At 37.4% G+C, this 21,629-nt stretch overlaps 3 protein-coding genes across 5 annotated transcripts; 1 reads left to right on the top strand and 2 right to left on the bottom strand.

Annotated features, from left to right (window-relative positions):
- Positions 1-330: 330 nt before the first annotated feature.
- On the top strand, positions 331-13,207 carry LOC116295204 (transient receptor potential cation channel subfamily V member 6). 2 transcript variants are annotated; one of them, XM_031702964.2, is made up of 14 exons: positions 331-646; positions 2,789-2,986; positions 3,632-3,912; positions 4,157-4,241; positions 4,660-4,956; positions 5,406-5,479; positions 6,110-6,292; positions 7,112-7,432; positions 7,863-7,943; positions 8,392-8,572; positions 9,134-9,194; positions 9,683-9,749; positions 9,830-9,903; positions 11,413-13,207. In XM_031702964.2, exons 1-13 carry the CDS (start codon positions 509-511, stop codon positions 9,882-9,884), a joined length of 2,022 nt encoding a protein of 673 aa, XP_031558824.1. In that variant the 5' UTR covers positions 331-508; the 3' UTR covers positions 9,885-9,903; positions 11,413-13,207. The 2 variants fall into 2 exon arrangements, with proteins under 2 accessions (XP_031558824.1, XP_031558823.1); XM_031702963.2 differs by lacking the exon at positions 11,413-13,207 and having other exon boundaries at positions 9,830-10,768.
- On the bottom strand, positions 10,678-11,864 carry LOC148910992 (uncharacterized). The gene has a single exon (XM_089030875.1). The coding sequence runs from the start codon at positions 11,862-11,864 to the stop codon at positions 11,388-11,390; it is 477 nt and encodes a 158-aa protein (XP_088887001.1). The 3' UTR covers positions 10,678-11,387.
- Positions 13,208-14,873: 1,666 nt separating the features above from the next.
- On the bottom strand, positions 14,874-20,194 carry LOC116295210 (uncharacterized). Of its 2 annotated transcripts, XM_089030874.1 has the most exons (3): positions 20,053-20,194; positions 18,784-18,890; positions 14,874-16,847 (listed from the first exon to the last, which is right to left on the bottom strand). In XM_089030874.1, exon 3 carries the CDS (start codon positions 16,824-16,826, stop codon positions 16,329-16,331), a length of 498 nt encoding a protein of 165 aa, XP_088887000.1. In that variant the 5' UTR covers positions 16,827-16,847; positions 18,784-18,890; positions 20,053-20,194; the 3' UTR covers positions 14,874-16,328. The 2 variants fall into 2 exon arrangements, with proteins under 2 accessions (XP_088887000.1, XP_031558834.1); XM_031702974.2 differs by lacking the exons at positions 18,784-18,890; positions 20,053-20,194 and adding an exon at positions 16,940-17,159.
- Positions 20,195-21,629: the final 1,435 nt, after the last annotated feature.

Here is a 21,629-nt window from a genome sequence, read left to right as displayed (position 1 = left end):
AGGTTTCGGCGGGAAAGTAGGATGAATCCTGCTGGGCTTACTGTGCATCCATCGGTTTCCCGCCGAAATTACCCTCGGAAGGCAGTCGTAATCAGAATTGACGTCCCGATTTGCTAACGGAAAAAATATCGAACGAGATTTGGACAGACTTGGACTTAACTGACGTTGTGCACGAGAAGGAGAAGAAATGGGGTGAAAGGTCCAACAAAATCCATAAAAACTCGAGCAAAAAAAAAATCTTTTAGAAAAAAGGCCTGGGTCTCTGGGCTTCCTGTGTTAACACAAATACTTCCGGATCAAAGTCCGCTGACCATGTGAGCCAATATTTTCGATTGACTGCTGATCTTCAATGGCTCCACATTTATGTTACAATTTATTTAATTTTCTATGATAAAAACACAAAATTAACTCGTTATTATCACCTTTTATAGTCATGAATAATTACCAGAAGTGAGCGTAGATTTGCATACTGTAAACAAGTAGGACGAAAATAATTTTAATTCTTAAGATGGCAGCTCGCGATGCTTCGTATTCTGCTCTAGAAATGACGGAAAGAGGTGAAGGGAAGCGAGAAAGTCCTGTAAAAGAAAGCACTGATCACACAGACGATATTGGGAATAACTTTGACGAAGAATTCTGGATAAAGGTAAGGATTATTTATTCTGATTCGTGGTATACAGATGTCTCTGCAATAAACCAAAAGTCAAAGAGATGACCCTCGAGGAATATTTTCTAAATTTTAGATTAGTGAAATGTCTGTAGCCACTAGGAAACGTCTGCTGTTAATATCGTTAATATTTGTTTGTAGTAAACCGAAGCTTAAATATAAATTGTTAAATAATGCTTTAAACATTCGGTATATTTTAGTTGATAATGAATCAAAATGCAAAGAGTCTGATGCCAGTCGAGCTTTAAAGGTGTGGTCTACAGGATGACATGTGACATTAAGTCTCATTATTGTGGTGCAAATTGCTTTTCAATTAAAGGTCAATTTATGATATTCACGCAAGCGTTGCAGTGTTGTAAACATATCTTAAAACACAAAGTACAGTAATAAACCACAATCCAGGAGTCAAGCGATGAGAAATACTTAGAGAGGTTTCATTATTTATGTAGTGGTGACCGGGATGGGGGGGGGGGGGGGGGGGGCTATGGGAGTTTTAAAGGGGGAGGTCACATACTTTGCCCCTTGATATTTAGGGGGGCTAGAAAAATTACATTTGAATGATAAAGACTAAAAGTGGAGACCATCTTTATATAGCTCAGCATCAAAGTCGTTTTACCCGGCACTATTGATATTTTAGTAAAAATATGCAGGTGATTATAGAAAATATCGCACGCTGATTGGTCAAGAAACTCACACGATAATCACCTAGAGTAAAAATCCAAAATGGTGGCCAGCTGCTTTGTTGCTGTTACTGGAAAAAAATGTCTTTTATCTTCTTTTTTAAATTTTTTTGAAAGAATCACCTGTGTATTTATACTAAAACAATTATTTGCCTCAGGTTCAGTGATTATTGGGGAATATTTACCTCGCTGCTCGAAGACTCGTGTCTTGGTAAATGTTCCCCGATAATCACTTTGCCTTCGGAGAATAATTGTTAAGTAATTATCTGAGTATTAATCCTATACCTATAAGAAATTCGATTTTTTACTGCTCTAAGAATTATTTATGCTTGAAAAAAGTGTAAATTCATAACATTATTCTAACTTGTCAAGGTCAAGATTATTAATGCATAATGACTACATGTTGTTCAGGGTTTAATATTTTTTTATCAGTAGACGCGACAGATGTCTCTCTTTAGGCCATCTAAAATAATTGTAGCAGATGTAATTATTTTCATTTTATTATATAGCGTACATAGGAACATTTTCTCATTTCAAACTGAAATTTTAACTTTTAAAGATTTAAGCAATATCTTTTGGTGCCTAAGTTATTGTATTGTTAAGAAAGATAGATATAGTTTTACGATGATTTCCAGTTCGTTTTCTTAGTGTTTTGATGGTTCTGGAATACATGATCATGCATCCATACCAGATTGTATGCAATGTTGAAAGTTATTATTTTTTAAACATTAAAACATATATCTACTGGTCTTTTTAAAAAAATAGTAACAAAATGGCTGAATAACTGGTATTCCAAAATTCACATTTTTGGACCAACGCATGCAATTCTCATTTGGATTGCAGTAATGAGCTTTGTTCATCGAGATCTTTTAAATCCATGCAATGAAATTTTCATAGCGTAAAGTTTAATTTTTCATAACATGTTGATGATTTCATTTTCCTGCTATAATGAAAGAAATCTAAAAATCTAAAAAGAAACAGTTTCTGAGAATATTTTGTTCTTGGATTTTGCCAAGTTTCATTATCTTTGGCTTAGAACCAGAAAAATTATATCACCTGTGCAGATTTCAGTGTCTTTTGTGCCTAGCATGACAATCCTCCACTCAGACTTCTTAGAAGTGGGGAGGTTGAGGAGGGTTTATATATCTGTTTTTATGGAGCATCTTACCAGGAGGAAATTCAAGGGTAGTATCTCCTTATTTCTGGGTTCGGTCGGTTGATTCCTCAATACCTTGAGAAAACATCTGGGCTGATCAAAGTCACAACATTGTTGAATGTCAAGTTTTCAGTTTAAATGTACTTTGATAATTCAGAGTATTGTGGAGTGTTTGCCCTTCACTTAAAGTTGGTTATAAAAAATTAAGATTCATGAGATCCCTTTACCTAGTTAACATACAATTCAATCCCAATTAAGTCTTATTCATCAAATAATATAATTTAGGTCAGAAATACGTACAATGAAACAGACATCTCTTGGAATCATGCTATGGATGTGGTTCAGGTGGAGCATTTGATAGAGAAGTATGAAAACAGTGGAGCGAAGCTGTCTGAAGCCCCTCTTCTAGTCATGCTGAAGAGATGGCCAAACATGAAAAAGTACAGAGAAAATCCAAGCTTAAAAGCTGCACTGGAACATCATGTAATTATGACAGTTTTATTGATAAATCCAGTTCTTGTTAATATGAAGACTAACCATAAAGACTATACGTTTCTTGGAGGGGGGGAGTTTCTTGGGGGGGGGGGGGGGGGGGGGGAGGGAAAATGAAGGCAGAAGGAGAAAGGGAGGGAGGGAAGAGTAGCAAAACTTATTATTAAAAATACATAGCAGTCAAATAATCTCTGTTTATCTAGTCCTTTGTTTACTTCTGATGGGAGGATTGTTGGTGACTAGTCACACCCCCCTTAAAAATTGGATATGGCCCTGGCTTTATTTAGTATTTTATCAAAGTTTTGAGGGGCACTTTCTTTTGATAAATCCTATCTATGAGATAAAAAAAACAAACTTAGTTTATATTAAATATAAAAAATTATATGAAAAAATGAAAGGGGTAGATTATTGATAGGAAGCCACCCCCTAACATATGTTAGATACTAATTTTTAAAGTAACATACATCCCTTTAAAATTGGATATGGCCCTCGATTTATTAGTATTTCATTTAAACCTTTGAGGAGAAGTTTGCATAAGTATGGCACTAGCTTATGGTAAATCCCATGATATAAAAAAAGAAATCTATATAAGAGATTTTAAAAATTCTATGGGTTTTTCCCATTTCCGCTAAATAGATCAACAGACTGGCTGAAATCATCCTTGGCCAAGAGACAGGAGTAGATTACAAGTATTTCAGAGATAAAGATGACCCCACTCACAAAACTTTGGTACATTTAACAGCAGAGCTCAATTATGTCAGTGTATGTAGGACCTTACTGGACCATTTTCCAGGGCTACTTTACATCACCTCAAAGGCACACAGTGTTCATCGGAGGTACCTTCCTGTGGAACTTGCTTTGATCAATGAGAATGACGCAGTGTCTGCATTCTTGATTAGTAGGATGAAACATGAAAGGTATGATATTAGGATAATTGGGTTCTCGGGACATGGCTCGTACTTGTCTCACATAGCTTTTGGTTTCTGGAGTTCAAATTATATCTTGGGCTATTTGTGGGTGTGGACTTGTTTGCTCTTCCTTGCCTCATGGGCTGCCTTTGTTCATATTTCCACACTGTAAAAAGGCTGTGTGATTATTAACATGTTAACAGTGTCTGACAGGTAATCCTAAATTTTTCCTTTGTGTTTCATTTGTCATCAGAGTTCAACAGCTTTTTCTGTGTGAAGATCAAGAACATCCAGGGAATTTCAGTTTCAAAAGGCTGATTGAAAGTCCAGTCATGAAGGTAATGAGCTTGTAATTATAAATGCAAGAATGCTACCAGAAAAAATACTGGATTGCTAAGCCAAGGTTACCCTCACTAGCTGCCTACCTCTCTACCTTCATGCCTACCTTTCTACCTTCATGCCTACCCTCATAACTACCTACCTACCTACCTACTGCCTTGCTACCACCTACCTACATTACCTTACTGCCTAGCTACTTCATGCCTGCCTGTCTATCTACCTACATGAACCTACCAATACTTACCTACCCACTCACTCACCCATCTACCTTCCTACACACACCTACCACTTACCTATTCCCCACCCTCCCTCCCTCCCTCCCTCCTTCCTGCCTTCCCTCCCTCTTTCCCTTTCAACTCTTATGTAAATCTTCTCAATCTTGAAAGTTCTTAATATATTTATTTTCTTGTACTACAGAAAACTGTAGTGGCTATTCTAAACTGTATGGTTACTCCTCACTGGCCGTACCTACCTGAACGTAAAGATGCCTATTCTTCACGGGAAGAGGAAGAAAATATTGAGCATGCATGGAACAGTGTCCCTGAAGAGCCAATGAGCTATCAGTTCTACTATCAGATCCTGGATGGTGATGAATGGGGTCGTCTGCCTAAGATACCTGACCCAAATGGACGTTCTGGAGAGATGATCAATAATGACCATTTCAACTGGAAAAATAAGTCTTGTCTGTATTCGTTAGCCTTTAGTAAAAATGAAGTAAGTTTATGCTGGGAATTTCATTTTATTGCTGTGTATTATTGATACCAGTCTCATTATGAAGGTTGCTATTGAGAGAGAAGAGGAGGGGGGAAAGAGTTATGTGGCAGCATGACTTTCTACTGACAATTAAAAGTGAAAATATGGGAATTGAGGGTGCCCTCACACTTGCCTTCACCTGTCTTGGGTCCAGGGCTCGATTCCTGGACTCCATATCACATGTGAGTAGAGTTTATTTGTTTTCTCCCTTAATTCGATTGGTTTTCTCTGGGTTCTCCAGTATTTATGATGCTATACTGGCAATTCTATCTTTGAGTTAGCCGTCCCTTGACTTAGATCTTGGTAAGATAATGATGGTGAGAAGAAAATAGAGATTGGGAATGGCAAGAAAGAGGTGTTCATGCCTTGATTCCTTGTCCTTCATTCATATATTTTTTCTTGGTGTCCAGGAAGCCATACAACATCCTGTTGTTCGTTTGTTGGTCAAGAAAAAGTGGACTGAGTATGCACACACATGGTTCTGGTGAGTTGTTGATTTTTTGTACAACTTATGAGATAATGATGACAGTGAAGTTTTGTAATGACTGAACATTTGATGACGAAGGTAGTGGCAGTGCAAGTGCAGGCGAAAATGACAATAGAATGAAGATGATGATTTTTGTAATCATGATGATGATAATGGTGATATTGATGATGAAAATGATGATTGTGATGATGTGGTAATGATGATGGGCGTAGAACGTGGTGGTGATGATGTAGTGATGATGGTGTTGATGATGACGATGATAATAAGGTTATGATGATGGACATCAGTAAGAAGTGGTGATGATAATGAAGATGATGTAATGATGATGATGATGTAATGATGATGATAATGAAGGTGGTGACCATGCAAATGTTTTTGGTGGGGATGATGATATAGTGGTGATAACAATGATGAAGGAGGATACGGTGCAACGTACAGATGATGATGATGAATGTGGTGATAACCCACGTACAAGGACTAATGATATGATATGATTCCTATCAGGGACTCTTATTTTTTCTGAGTTCCTTTCAGCTTGTGATAAATGACCAATAATTTCTATACTACTTTCCTAGCTCATAAATAAATTCATCATGTTGGTATATTTGATGTTTTATCCATTTCCAGTGCTGCAGGCGGGTTTTACGTCACATTCCTCCTATTGCTTTCCTACGCCTTGATACACGGTTGTACTCGCTCAGACCCCACACAGTATGACGGAGGTGGTGATTGGCTAAGACAGGCCTGTGAGATTTGCGTTATTGTCATGGTAATAGTCTATATCGCAGAAGAAATCAACCAGCTTGAAAAGTAAGTATTACCGCCGTTTGCATTACTACGCGGCCACCCCAGACACAAATCGCGTCGTGTAGTTTGCAATAGACTGCCGTCAATCAAACACCTCATTCTACTTGGATGTACTCGAACTCTTTGCAATCGCTTTCGGAACTTCCCTTCGTGATATCTGACTGAGAAAGTTTGATAGAAAAGCCAACTCACTGATCCAAACGTGTATAGATGGCGTCAACATGAAAGATTAACAGTAGTCTATTGCAAACTACACGACTCGATTTGTGTCTGGGGTGGCCGCGTAGTAATGAAAACGATGGTTATCCTTTTTTCCCCGAACCTCACTGTTTTCCTCCATCCATAAAAGCTAAACTTTCTTTCGGGGGTCGACTGTAGGTGACCTATGTTCTAGCATGTGGTCCCACCACCTCTAGCCTATAAGCCTGGGTAATTGATATACTGTACCTCATTTAGTTTGGACATACTTTTCTCTATTTCAATCGTGGAGGAAAAACTTAGTTTCCATATCATCTTAAAATATAACCTTTGCTACCAAACAGTTCAATGAAATAGCACTAAAAGAAATGGAAAACGCATGCGCGAGCTCTTTGCTCTTATAAAGGGGTATCCAGCCAATCAAAAAGCAAGATTTATAAGAGTTATTTTATAAAGTTGAATTGTAAGAATAGGGATGCTATTTTTAAAATGATTGGTTGCATTCGGGATGCATTGATCCATGTTATAAAAGTTTTGTCTCTGACTTCACTTAGAACGTCTGCCAATTTTTAATTCAAGTCAGAGACAAAACTTTAACGATGCTATTTTTGTTGTTTGTTCCAGAGAGAAGCTGCAGTACTTCAAGAATATTTACAACCTCTTCGACTGGTTTGGTCTCCTCTCGATAATACTAGTCATTCCTTTAAGGTTTGCTCACATGGACGAGCAATGGGTTTTGGCAGCGTTTGGGTACTTTTTTAATTTCTTAAGACTTTTCAAGTACGCATGCGTGTCTAGAACAACTGGCTTGTATACGAAGACGCTGGCGAAGATTATTTATCGCGACATTACTCGATTCGGTGTGGTGTTTATTGTCGTGTTCTTTGCATTCTGCGGGACGTTTTTCATGTCCCTTCGCGCCTCTGGAACTTCGAAGCTTTTTGGGTAAGTTTCGTTTAGTTATAATGATTATATGTTATTATTTATATAGCGTCCTTTCTATGTATATACTTAAAAAAGGCGCTAACAATCATGAGGGATAATCAGTATACCGGAAGTCTGTACGCATTAACTGTTGTCACTGACAGGATTTCTTTACTACCCCAGTGGTCTTTTTACTACCCTCCTAAGCCATTTGAAGACCGACGCTCAAACGAGAGAAAATATTTACAAATATTAACTGAAAAGTATAAAGAATGCAAAACTCCTAAAATACAGGATTGAAATTCCACCAACTTTCACTAGAACACATGAATATTCTACACAAAATGGAGGCTAAACCTGAACAACAGATAGCTAATCCGACCAAAATTTTTAAATTAAAAGTATTTTTGCAGTCCCTGCTAGTTTTATATTATTTTTTGTCATTTTTCAGCGATTTCCATATGGTTATGTTAGCTGGAGTGCGAGCCCTGGTCGAACAACAGCCACCAGCCGAAGACTACTCTAAGTTCAAGTAAGTCATGATACAATATTAACCACAGGAAGCCCACTACAATGATGATAATTAACTATGGGCTTCCTGTAGTAAGAGCAATCCTAGGACTACTTTGACGATATTTCGGCCATCTTATATCGCAAGGCATTATGGGGCGTCCAGTGGCAAATAAAGGAATGACGTCGATTGATATTAACAGCTCACCACAAGAGAATACAAAACAAAACAAAACAAACAAAAAAAACAAAAAAAAACAAAAAACAAAAGAGGTTAAGACGGCACATCGATCACCTTTACCCATAAAAGAAAGACAAAAACACGAAACTCAATATATTTTCCGTAATTGTTTTGTTTTGCCCCCTGGCAAGATGGCCGCCGTATCGTCGAAGTAGTCCATTGAATGTAACGTGTTTTCCCCAAGACCTCAAAACTCAAGGAACCTTCTTTTTCATGATACATCTTGTAGATGGCTACCAGTTCTCGTGATTCTTGGTTACATGGCAACCGTGGTGGTCATTTTACTCAACATTCTCATCGCTCAATTGAGTTTTACGTACGCTGAGGCCAAGAAGAGCGCGAGAATACAGTACGATAAAGAACGAATGGTCATTATCACCAGGCTTGAACACAGCAGGCTCCATCAGGTGGTATGTCTAAACTTCTGCAGGTTTTATTTGACTTGAGTCATTATCTTTTTAAGAAGAAAACTGTGTTTATCGCTAGTCACCACCGCAAGTAAAGCGTTGGCATAGCTCAACAGGGGTTGAACTGAAAGCATGTGAAGGCGCCTCTGGCAGCCGCTATACAGTACATGTATGATCCTGGGGTTTGAAAGGAGGGAGGAAAAACCGAAAAGCTTAGCAGAAAAAACCCTCGGAGCCAGAAAGAGAATCAACCAACTCAGCTCGCATGTGTCGGCTAGCGCTAGCGCTATTACAGTATAAGCTAGTTGCTGCAGAACCCATAGGGAGAGATAATGAATTTTTGTAGTGGACAATACAAAACAGAAAACCTTTCAGGAGAGAAAAATCTGGTCATCAAAGAGTAGAGAGCCTTCTGTTTTGTGCCAGGATAGAGAAAGCCTGTTGCGCGTGGGTCTATGAGACGACCACTTTTATTCTCAGTATATCAATATTACCCGTCATGCAGTACGAACAGCTTGTTTCTTGTCATTACCATACCTTTAGACATGTTTTATTTACTTACAGAATCTACGAATCATGCATTTTAAGGACAAAGAATGGATTGATGAACTTCAGCTTGCTAATGGTTCGTTCGTTTCTTTCCTCCTCCCCACTCCCCTCCTTTTCTGCGTCCCCTCGCCCCACTCTCCTCGCCAAAGCCCCCAAAGTGCTGCTCTACGCAGGCTAATTTGTTCGAAAGTATTAACTGCGGCTACGTCAGAGTAAACCCATATTCCCTCAGTCCCACTCTTGTACCCAAACCCTTCTCAGCTTTCTAACGAAAATTCGATTTTTCTTTGAGAAGGGTCTGGGAAAGAGGAATTCTCCTTTCACTTTTCCTCGAAGACGGAGCGATTAGAAAACGAACAAGCATCAACTTTGCTCCTTCCGTTTGGCTCAGACAGTAGATCCCCCCCCCCCGTAGCCTCACATTCAAAGTGCCCTTCAGGAGGAACAAAGGGGATGAATGTCATGGTATTGAGGATGGCAATAATCATTATCCTCTATGCCTGTGTAGCACGTAGGGTCGAGCATGACAATAACATCAGTTATTTCTGTATTTCTTTTGTTCAGAGCTGCTCGAGTACAGTGAAGATCGTCATCCTCTCGAAAGCATCGAGGATAAGTTGGATGCTATCAGGTAAGGTTTAATATTCAAGTCTTGATCTCCCTTTTCTCTCATTGATCTTCAGTGTTTTTTACTTTTCTTTTGAACAATAGGACGATGATGAAAAAGATAATCAGAAAAATGCCATTGACCGTCATCAAGGGATGAAACAATGGTTTTTGAAATGGTATGGGTAACTGATGATAATGATGTCATGCACTTCGAATGCCGGGTACGATGATGACGTCATGAAGATGAGACATCATCAAGATGTAGGTGATGATGTCTTACCGATTCACGATGACGTCACGCATTGTATTACACTTCGATCGTCGATGATGACGCCATGAGTATGTGATGTTTCAAAGTCTAATGATATTACTGTCATGTACTCTGTAACATTTTATGATGACATCATGAAGATGTGAGTATTGGTATTCTTACGATGACATCATAATTTCAAAATGACGATGACGTCATGGTGGCAATGGTGTTCGTTGATGACATCACCTATCAGTCAGGCTTGGGAGGATGATTGACAAAAGTGGCATCCTGTTCATTGGTCAGAATGATGTCATGTTCTTCACGTGAAAAGGAATAGATTATAGTAAATTTTATAGATGTACCGAATAATGCCCTGCACTGCACAGTAGCGGGTAAAAAGTATTTTGATGGAAACACAAATGTTAGTCAATTTTAAATTTAATTTTCGAGGAAGGATAAACTATGACATTCGAAGAAAATATTCTTTGAAGTAAAGTAAGAAAGGGATAGTATTTCGTATAGATAAACCACGCTTACCATTGTTATACTCCGTATATATTACACAGGCCTCTACCTAGCCTATTATTCCATCTATTGAAACAAAAATAGAAAATTCTCAGTCTTAAAGGCACACAATTGGTGACCTTTCAAATTATGAAACCCCTTCCTATTTTCTAAGGCGTATATCTTCGTAATATTCATAATGTACAGGCTTTTATTTAAGAATGGAAATTTAAATTTCACAAGAATTTTAGAATTTTTTAAAAATAAAAATCATTTTTGTCTTACTTTTCATTGTTACCACCAATACTCCTAGATGTGCTTCTGGTTTGCTTGGTTTAAAAATGTCTTAAAAACCTGTTTGGACTGCACGAGGGAAAACTTTGTCACCAAGTTTTCCAAGCTTGATTTGTACAAAATTACCCAGATATGTTTACTGAGATAACCAATTCTTCGAAATATATCCAATATACTTTAGTATAAACCTACTCATGGTCTATCACAAAATCCTGTGCTCTGATTGGCTGAGCTACTGGTGGTGTCTTAGGAATAAATCTGATCTACTGTATCCCATTTTAGACCACGTTTCATTCCCTAGAGTATCATTTGTTTGTTTTATGGTTGCGCTTAAAAAGACAAATGAATGTGGATGAAACTCAAACAAAGAATGTTATTCTCAAGAGTATGACACGGTGTCTGAAATGGGGAAACATATCATGCCTAGGTGGGTTAACGTTAGGCCCTTTTCGTGCAAGATTAGCGCACTAGGCTTGCTTTAAACAATTGAAAATATGCATGGGCTTGGTTATTTGATTATCTTTTATCATGGCTTCTCAGAAGTCTCCCTGCAGTGAAGACCCTTTCAACAGCTGACAGAGAGAACGGGAAGATTCTAAACTGTAAAATTTATTTAAATTGCTTTTTTGTTAAGGATTTAACGACTTGGACGAACTGATCTAGTCCAGGATCAACTCTGTCAAAACAGTCTCCCTCAAGATGAAATATCCTCTTCGGCCCCACCCGATCTGCGATCCAATCCTTTGGCTGTTCATCGAGGTAGACGACCACAACACGCCCTAAGATAGCGTCCTCTTTCAGAAACGCTTTAATAATACTTCCATCGAACGTTACGTAGTCGTCGTCGAACTCAAACTCGTCCTCTTGAAGGTATTGTTCGCTGCTGCGAGAGTAGACAAGCACCACACAGCGACTTTGGAAGAGTTCATCTTCAAGAGTCGATTCGTTCTCTAGAATATTGAGAATGCTGTTGAGTTTGACGTGAGATCCGAGTTTCATTCGGAGAAAATCTTTAAACTCTTCTCCACGATGTTTGTCCTTTTTTGTGTAGAGGAATAATACTTTGAATTCTGTCATGGCTGGCATTGGTAGTACTGGAAGGAAGAAAAAAAGAAAAAGAAAAAAGAAAATGAAAATGAAAAGAAAAGAAAAAGAAAATAAGGCGAAGCTTTCAAGGAATCAAGTCAAACCCCGAGGTTGAGCGGGGTTAATAATATTCTCGTACCCAGATCCTTCTCACCAAAAAATTCGATTAATTTTCGTTAGAAAGCTGACAGGGCTTTGGGTACGAGAATGGGTTAGTACCTGTGTGGGTGACCTGAACTTCATGCCCAGCAAGAGTTTAGCTCCTTTTCGTTTTTGATCTTTCTGTAGAAATTTTGAATAGCTCATAAACCGTCCCACCTACAACACCCAGGTATCAATAGACTACTTCGACGATACGGCGGCCATCTTGAATAGCAAGGCATTATAGGTCGTACAGGGGAAAACTCAAAGCTTTGTTACAGTATTGACCTCGATTGATATTAACATCTCACCACAAAAGAATATAACAAAAGATGAATTAAGACGACATATCGATCATCTCACCTACAAAAGAAAGACAAACACACGAAACTCTATATATTTGCTGTCATCTTTGTTTCGTTGTGCCTCCCCCTGGCAAGATGGCCATCGTATTGTCGAAGTAGTCCATTTCAGAAACTGGAGTCAATTTCCAGTCTGACACTCGATTTCGACCAGGGTATGTCTCCACAGTCGTTCAGCAGATCGGCCGATATTAGTCTCCTCCACAGCCGCTTTCAGTGTCGTCACGCAACGCTTTCTCCCCTGAGTGACCTGAGTAGCTCAGGGGAGAAAGCGTTGCGTGACGACACTGAAAGCGGCGGTGGGGGAGACTAGGCCGATATCTGATCTCAACTAATCTGACCTTCAAACAACAGCCTTACGCGCGGATTTGATTGAGTTGATGAAAGAGACCTAGAGAGACCTACTAGTCAAGATCGTAACATTGGAATTAATTTTCCATATTTGGTGTTGCATCGAATTCAACTCCCCAAACAAACCCACATACTACAGGTTACACCTTTAGAATGTTTCAAGGTTATACTACTAATCTTCTTGACAATGTTTGACAGGGTCAATCTTCGTTTTATAACAGAATCGAAATGTTTATTAAGGCAAGGGTCAAACATGAGAACTGTATTGAAGGCGAAACAGAAGACTAACAATTCAAGAAAAATGTCAAAAATCCCGCGCTAGAAATATTGATCACGGATAAAAGTGACACGATTAGCTATAATCTTGTGCATTCTGCTTTATATTTTGACGATTTCACATAAAGAAAGCGTTATTTTAGCCATCCATTGATGCTTGTTAGTGAACAGATGAGTAAAGATAAATACTGGAAACAAGAACTTGACATGATACACCGTGAATGGATTGTTCTTTGATATTGTAATTATTAAACTAAATCGAATACTTGTAGAAAAACACAGTATCTTGATACAATTTTCAGAAACCTGCATGGCAACGAACTTCAGCACTTAAGAGCTCGCTTGATTTAATTCAGCTTTCCGTAATTTTGATAAGTGTAAGTAACGGGTCAGCACAGTGTCCTCTCTACTCAGTGAGCTTCAGTGCATCTTTAAACGTATAAATATTTCCCCAAAATATAGATCAAAGATGATGGCAGAAACATTTTGTATGCTGTAACTGGGATGGAATAATCTTTAAAATGTCTAAAGAATAAGTAATATTTCAAGTACTATACATTGTAATGAGGAGCCAAATCCATCAGTGATCGTGCTGTCATGCCCGTGTCATGAGACTCAGTGTTGGGTCTTGAAGCACAAGTCTCGATAAACACAAGAGATGTTTCTACTTTAAAAATGATTTTAGAATGCAAAGTACTTACAGTTTTTTCTCTTGAGCAATCTTAAGCCGTCTGTGGAAGCAACAGACTTCTCAATTCACGGAGTATTACATGAAATTCAGTCGAGTGACACGTTGATATGGCAGCGTGTGCTTGCGTCAAAGGTTGTTATGAAGGGAGTAGTGATGACTAATTCGATGCAGTGGGGATGACTAATTCGATGCAGTGGGGCTGACACGCGTCTGATGGGATGTGAACACTGATTTGGACTTATCAGTCTTGCAAACTATAAAGCCATTCAATTTCATTTCTTAGAGCAATTTCATTGCTTATAAGGAAATATGATGATGCTTGTATATATTGGAAATGACCCTACATTGCACAGATTTTTTTAGAAAAGTTCATGATTAATATTCATAAGCAAAAGTGGAAATTATTTTAGGAGTGAGCTATATTTACAGGGTTTTTTAAAAAAGCTTCAATCTATTCTTTATTTTTAACCTTAATTCCAGCCAGGCTCGATACTTGAATATAGAAATACTAAATATTTTTGAATTAAAATTTGAAAAAAATAACTGATGGATCAGTGGAGCGAAAAGGGGAACGGCCACGAACAAAAGACAACACCAAAGGCATGGCAACGAGGGTGGGACGCATTCCAACATTCTCTGGATTTCTGAACTTTTGAAATATCCTTGAATAACATAAAATAATAATAAAAAGGCAAAAAGGTGACGAATCTTTAGACAACAAAGGACTTTCCGAAATTTGAAATTCCTTCTTGTACCACAGGTAGCCCACCAAGAAGAAAGTATCGTCATTCACGGTAAATTCAAACATGGCGGAAAACATGAATCTTATTATTCTTTTGTGTGTGTTTTTTTTTAAATACAAGAACCAACATTTTGAATGTATAATTAAAGTTAATCTTGGGATTCTTAAGGAATTAAAACTAAAAAGCAGGCCATTTTCTTTTTTGGTAAAAATAAATAGGCCGATTGATCCCAGGGTCTGGCTAGCTTCAAATATTGAGAGGAACTGGGCACAATATCCGTATGGGTCTCAGGTATGAACTGGTTGCCTAGCAATGCATAGTGTGTTTATTTACTAAACAGGCGCTTGAAAATAATCTTATTTCCAAGAGGTAAATTGGAAAGCAATGCCTTTTATTGAGTAAGATTGATCCTTCCCCCCCTCCCCCCATCACTGGGTACATGAAGTCTTTTCAAGACATTTATTAATTTCTATTTTCATTACAAATTAACTGATGTAAAAAATTGATCTAAAGTTGCTAAAATATATAGCAAAACAATGTTATGAAACGTGAGGTGTGAAAAATACCATTAAAATACCACACGCCACTAGCTTGCTCTTGAACAAAATTAACTGTTTTCTGACTAAAACTATATATTAGAACTAAACAAGCATGCGATGAGGGAATTTTTCAAACCTCGTGTCAATCTCGTACCCAGCCAAGTCCGTCGCCAAGTCCTCCAGCGCCTTCCTGCTTTGTCGTCAGCGCCTGATACCGGCGCCAGCCCGCTGACCAAAAAGCCGGAAGACTCTGGGCTCGAGATCGGCCTCGTGTGGTGGAAATTTAATAGACTAGCCCAAGTCTCGCTCGATATTTTTTCGGTTGGCCATTCGAATTCCGGAAAGGGCACTTCCGGTTACGACAGCTTTCCGAGTTTTAAGCTGGAAAGGAGAGAGACTAAGACGGAGCAAGTCTTTGAGGTCGAGGACATGAAAAAATCTCTCGGAGTCACTGACTAGGGTCGTTTTTTAAATTAGCTAGATAGATAGAACGCAAACTATGGAGATTAAATAATGGTCACGACCGGATCTATAAAAGTGGGAAATTAAGACTATGGTGATCGTTTTCTTCGTTTCTATATTGCATGATCATGTAATACGATCTAACCGGCCTCCACTTGTACGACTTTCTCAGAAATAAATTCACTCAATCCGGAGAGTAAGTCTTCGTTATTACGTTCACTGACTATGATAGGTAGCTCGCTCAGTCTTCTAGCCTCTACTTATTTTTTTAATTCACCTTGTAAACATTTATTATTTGCTAAAAAATTGTGCTTTTGCATTAAGCACTACACATCTAACCAGACAAAAATACTTAATTCTAGAATTGTAAACCTTAGGTGAATTATGGTCGACATCAAAGAAAGTTAAAAACGAGCAAAATGCATTCTACGGACGCCCCAAAAACGCTTTTCAAGCTCTAAATATCAGCGTCCAATGAAAATACTTCTCGCATTTTGTGTTGCAGGGACCTGCTTGTTGATAGAATTAAACTGCCATGGCGGAACAGGTTACATAGTATATTATTGTAGCATTGCATTTTCAAAAAAAAGCATAGTTCTAATCGCTATTAAAGGACGACTTAAAGACAGTTTTATGCGAATGACAACTCGAAAATGAATGTCTTACACGTCACTACCATTTGTTTCTGTGCGGAATATTATAAGGGCACAAATTTTCAATTTCTATTTCTATATGTGTCGACCTAGCTTGCATTTTTTTAAATAGCTCTATCCTACAACGAGTAAGATATATCATAAACGTAACCTATTTATTCGGCTACACTGATGTCTAAAACTATTTTACTAATTTCTTTTTTGTGTAAAAAGTATTATCACTACAAAACAAGATTGTGAACGAGTTCACAGAAGATTACAGTCTTTCTTTTTCTTTGTTACATTTTCTGTTACCTTCGAAGTCAGGGATCCTTTCACGGTGTCTTCAATTTGATCCAAAACAGCATCAGTAGAGCTGAAGTTGGCATCTAAGACGAACACTTGCTTATCGTAGCCATCTGGTACGTATGCGTCGGTAACAGCGCTTCCGAACTGCACCACGACCAACTTGCTCAGAATATTTCCACTTTGCAATTGTTGTTGAATGAGTCTTCCATCGAATAACACATAACTACCCTCTTTTTCCTGCGTTCCCTGCTTGATGAACTCTGAAGACTGCTTCGAGGACACAAGTATGACGCCTCGAGATTGAGCAAGTTCGTTTTTGAGATTGCTGTCTTCTGCTAGGGCATCTTTCACTGTGTTAAAATCAACTATAGTCCCAAGTTTCGCCTGAAGGCAATCCTTTAGCCTCTTACTTTCTTGTTCATCGCTTTTCACAAACAATACAAGAACTTTCGGCATGGTTTCGGTTTACAAACAGTTCTGAAATGGTGGTATAAAAAAGATATTTTCAACTTCAAATTCACACCCATATGCTTGAATATCTTGTCTAAGTCAAAACATAGAGGACTTACGGTTAATTCTAAATGAAACTGTGGTTTTCTTCTGATTAATATCTCCGAATACCTGGTTATCCCGAAGTGCTACTGGCCGTTACGTTGTTCTTACTGAGATAACGATCCGTGTTTCTTGTGATATTGCTATTCAGCTTTTCGATGCTACGAAACACGACATCCGGAAAAACAGTTCAATTTAAAGAGCTCAAGAAATTTAGAATTCAAACACCAATGTGGAAATTATATCGTCATCATTTAATCTCTTTTGTCCTGGAGCTATTTACTCGCAGTAAGTTTAAAGAGCTAATTGTCCAACCAATCACAAACCGCCAGTTTTTCTAATGATGCGCAGCTGCTATGGTCACCACGCATGCGCAAATTGTCTCAAGAAAAATTACGTCCGCCAAAGCTGGATGTCGAACAGGTGCATGAACTAAGAAATTGAATTTAATTTCTTTTTAACAACCGTGAGCCTTTGTAATTTCGACTTATGCTTTATTCTTTATTTTCTCTTTTCTTTCCGTTTCCGTTCTAGTTTCTTTCTCTCATTCTTTTTTCCTTCTTTCTTTGTCTTTTCCGATGATCATTATTTCTATTTTTGCTTTTTATTTCTATAGTTTTCTTTCGATTTTTTCCCTTCTTTTTTCCTCTTCCTTTTTCTTTTTTATTCTTCGTTTAGTTTTCGATTTTTTTAAATAAACGACAAAACTTGCAAAACTTGCATTTGATAAAGACCGTTTCAAATAGAGTTCTAAACTGAAACTGTACCATTGATACCATAAAAAACTATTATTAAACATATATATTTAGCAGATAAACTTATAAGCCATTCCAAGGTTGAGAAAAAGATCAAGAATGGGTCCATATGGCATTGCAATGCATTGTGGGACTGTTTTTTTCAAGATGGCGTCTACTTAGCCCCCTAAAAAGTCTCACACAATACACTGCAATAATGCCCATTACACCCAGTATTTTCCTCAATCTCGGAATGGTTTATTATCGTTAACATTCAGCTTCATGGAATATAGTTATCGCGATATTCGTTTAACAAATTCTCAATATCATTCATTGAAACATAGCTAATCTTTCAACTTTTAAAGATGTGAATCATGAATCACCAACACCGTCAGACGAAACAAAAAAATATATAACAGCTTTATCTATATTCACATTCTATTATCTAAAAATTTGAAAAACAGAAACATGTTAAGGCAAACTGGCCGTTTATTCGTTATTTCATACTGAATTTGCGGATGCGAATTCTCTAAAGGAAAAAAGAACTTACAGTTCTCATAGAGAGTCACGGAGCGTAACGCTCGTGCAGGCTTTGCTAGTTGAAGAGCTAGCGTGACATCTAGCTGACCAGGCTAGCGAAGAGGAGTATCTAGCAGTGCGTAACGACAACACACCTTTAAATCTCAGTTTATCCACGTCAAAATTTAAGAAAACTGCGAATAAAATCTCTAAAACTAACTTACAATAACTGTTCGACTAATGTTAGAGTTTCTTAGGGAGTTGGATAAAGAATTTGAAGAGGTTTTGCTTAGTTTCGAGTCGTTTATGAGCTAGTTTCACTTTCACTTTGTATTGGTATTTATCGCAAGAGGGATTAGCATAAATCTAAAGCTAGAAACATCGAGTTTTATCAACTTATATTCCCTTTAACCGACTAGTTCACTGAACTACATTTACGATTACCAAATGAACTGATCCGCTGTTCGTTTTTATCAAACTTTGCATTTCAAATCAACAACGCAACGACCGTAGTTTCCGAGAAAACAGTCCAAAGTACTGATCAAACAAACGCGAAACTCTAGTATTAAAAAACTGCTTTAAAAATTTTTCAGGCCTTTTTTACTCACCAGATTCAAGCCATAGCAGATAGGTCCTTAAAAATGAGTGAAAGAATTAAGAGCTATCTTGTAGGATCAAGATAAAGGCAGTCACCGTCGTCCGTATAGCGTCTCAACTGTGAACACAAAAGCTGGAATGATCTGTTATGTATTAAAGAATGATTGACGTCATTAAGGAATGCCGATGTATACGTTTAGACTTGTAGAGAGAGTTTTATGCGCCTGCGACAGGTAGAGACTTCTTGTCAGCGGGTGGGGTGCGATCGTAGGGAAACTACCTAAACCATATCAATCAAAAACATGCTAGAAGAAAACAATGAAAATAGAAATAAACAATATCATTACTTTACGAAATTTTGTTTTTCTAATAAATTTCAGAACGGACAGACGTTGATTTTTCATTGTTTTTATTATTATTTCTATTTAGCAAAGAGACAACTGATTGCTCTTAAAATTCATAACTAATTTAGTTTTAGTTTTTGTACATAAAATCCGTTCTTTTTTCTGCAGGTAATTTTTTGTCAGCGGTTTCACCAAATTAGATGCGTACGCAACTGAAATAATGTCTACATGTCAATCATAATAGTCTACATGCATATAAGGGCATGTTTACATTTCAATCCGCTTTTTAATTTTTTTTATACATTGCTGAAAAATTTCGTGATCACTAACAAATTTTTTCAAAATTCAAAATTTTAGCTGTAAAACTCTTTTCTCAATATGACTACTACACGAGTTAGTTGCCACATGTATTCGGCTGACTTGACCTTTTGTTTTAAGGTTTTGGCGGGAAAATGTTTTTCCTGATGGAGTACGTGGTCCCAATAGTTCGAGGCCAAAGTTTTCCAGTCGTAAACAATAGAAATTGGTAATAGATAATAATATCAACATTTTTATATCGCTTATGTGTTTTTTCTTGGCTCTCTACAAATCAAACACTAAAAAGTCGAAAATTCAATATAAGTAATACACTCTAAATGATAAAATGGTACTTTAAATGTCAACACAGAGAAAAGAGTTTATGAAGAGTCCGGGTTTTGCAAATTCATCCACACTGAGATGGGAGACGAAGATTTGACGTCTGAAATATCTCATAGGTTGAATTTTATATTCAGATTTTGGCACGTTAACTATTGAAAAGTATCTTATAACTACGTATAGAAGCACAGCTTTAGATATCTATTCCAAACATTTCATCATCAACATTTCATCAACATTTCCTGACTGAATCAGTTGATACTGAAATCATAAACTAAAAAATTCCACTAGATTACGTACCACTATTACTTTGTAGGAGTTGACTTCTTCAATTCTGTCCCTTTCTTATTTCAACTTTGAATTAAGTCAGAATTGTCCTAGAAACCAGTAAAGTCCAAGAGGAATAGTACGTTTGTGTTAGTAGCAAATCTTATATCTTACGATATATATGAACGATGCTGATGCCAATAATGGAAAAGGCGTTCCCGTGTGATGAAGTTTGCAGTGTCACGCGCTGCCTGGGCCGAGGCCAAAGTCAAGTCACGCCGGAAACGAACTACAAGTTATGTCATATTAGTATCTAAGTCCACTTTTTAAAATAGAATTTATATTTACTAAAAAGATAAGGAAGACAATTTCTACAAAGAAGGAAAGTCAGTCTATTGAAGTAATATTTTTTGCTATGGGAAAGTGAATGTGAAAAGGAATGACAAACGTAAAATGAAAACGTATCTGATTGGTAGTTAAAAACAAAAGGAGCTAAAGACAGTGTTTTGTAATACAGTTTGCTTTCATCAAGTTGAAATACCCTTTCCGGTGAATCACTTGCACTTTGATCTTAGATAAAACCAAAGGAAGCCCAATGCTATTTTTTCACAATATTGATAATGATATTTGTTTTCCCTAAGTCAAAGGTTTTCAACAGCCAGAAGTGCTGAAATGGCAATTGAATAGAAAGTTAGTAAAACTAGTACGGGGGAAGTCAGTGTTTTATCGGAGGGTATAAAACAATCTAACAATTCATAGAGGATTTAAATCAAGAGATAGTGGGAAAAAGAAGAATCAAAGAAGAAAAACGACAAATCTTTTTAAAGTCACTGACTCTGAGCCCGACTCACAACTGGAAGTATGCATTGTGCCATGCTCTCTCTAATATAGCAAAATTAAACTTCCAAAGTTTTTTGGCTCTGAGAGCCAATGAATCAGATGATTAACAGTTATCATCAGGATGAAAATGAGTCACAATATGGCTTAGCTGTTGTTTCTTTTTTATTCCTTTTTTTCTGTTTTACGTTATCCTTCCCGGCCTCCTATACTTTCTTTACCCGTTTTGAAATCCCCGCGGCACCCCAATGACTTCGCGTTTATGGAGGCAGTGTCTATTCACTAAAAAGTTTTTTTTGTAGCGAAAATGCTAGTTATATTGATCATGAATCGATTCAGGGTGTCAGTCTGCTAAATGTTTTCCTTTTTCTGGCAAATCTGAAAACCGTAGTTCACTGTAAGAACTTACAGAGCTCAACCTTAGCTATCAAGCTGCTTAGCTATCAAGCCAGAAAAAATTCCATCATAGTGTCAGTGATCGCGGCTATAAGTGGCACGTCGCTCCAAATACTGTTCCCAATACATAACACACGAGCGGTTTTGCGGAAATATTTGATGCATAAAATTATCTAAGATGATCTAAAAAATCAAGCTTATACTTTCAAAATTGTTCTTATCAATAACTAAAGCCAAAAGTGACACCAGAATAGATACAATTTTGGTTTTTGGAGAATTCCCGCGAACGGTTTTTTTTTTGGCACAATTTTAATGCATCTTATTCTCTCAAAATAGCTCTAGTTTTCATAAATAACGTAGTAAGATCATATTTACTT

This window comes from Actinia tenebrosa, unplaced genomic scaffold, assembly GCF_029948245.1.
Source record: "Actinia tenebrosa isolate PJP-AT-01 unplaced genomic scaffold, QUT_ActTen_1.0 PGA_scaffold15__27_contigs__length_11533743, whole genome shotgun sequence".
Lineage (NCBI taxonomy): Eukaryota > Metazoa > Cnidaria > Anthozoa > Actiniaria > Actiniidae > Actinia > Actinia tenebrosa.
This window is presented reverse-complemented; position numbering and strand designations above follow the sequence as displayed.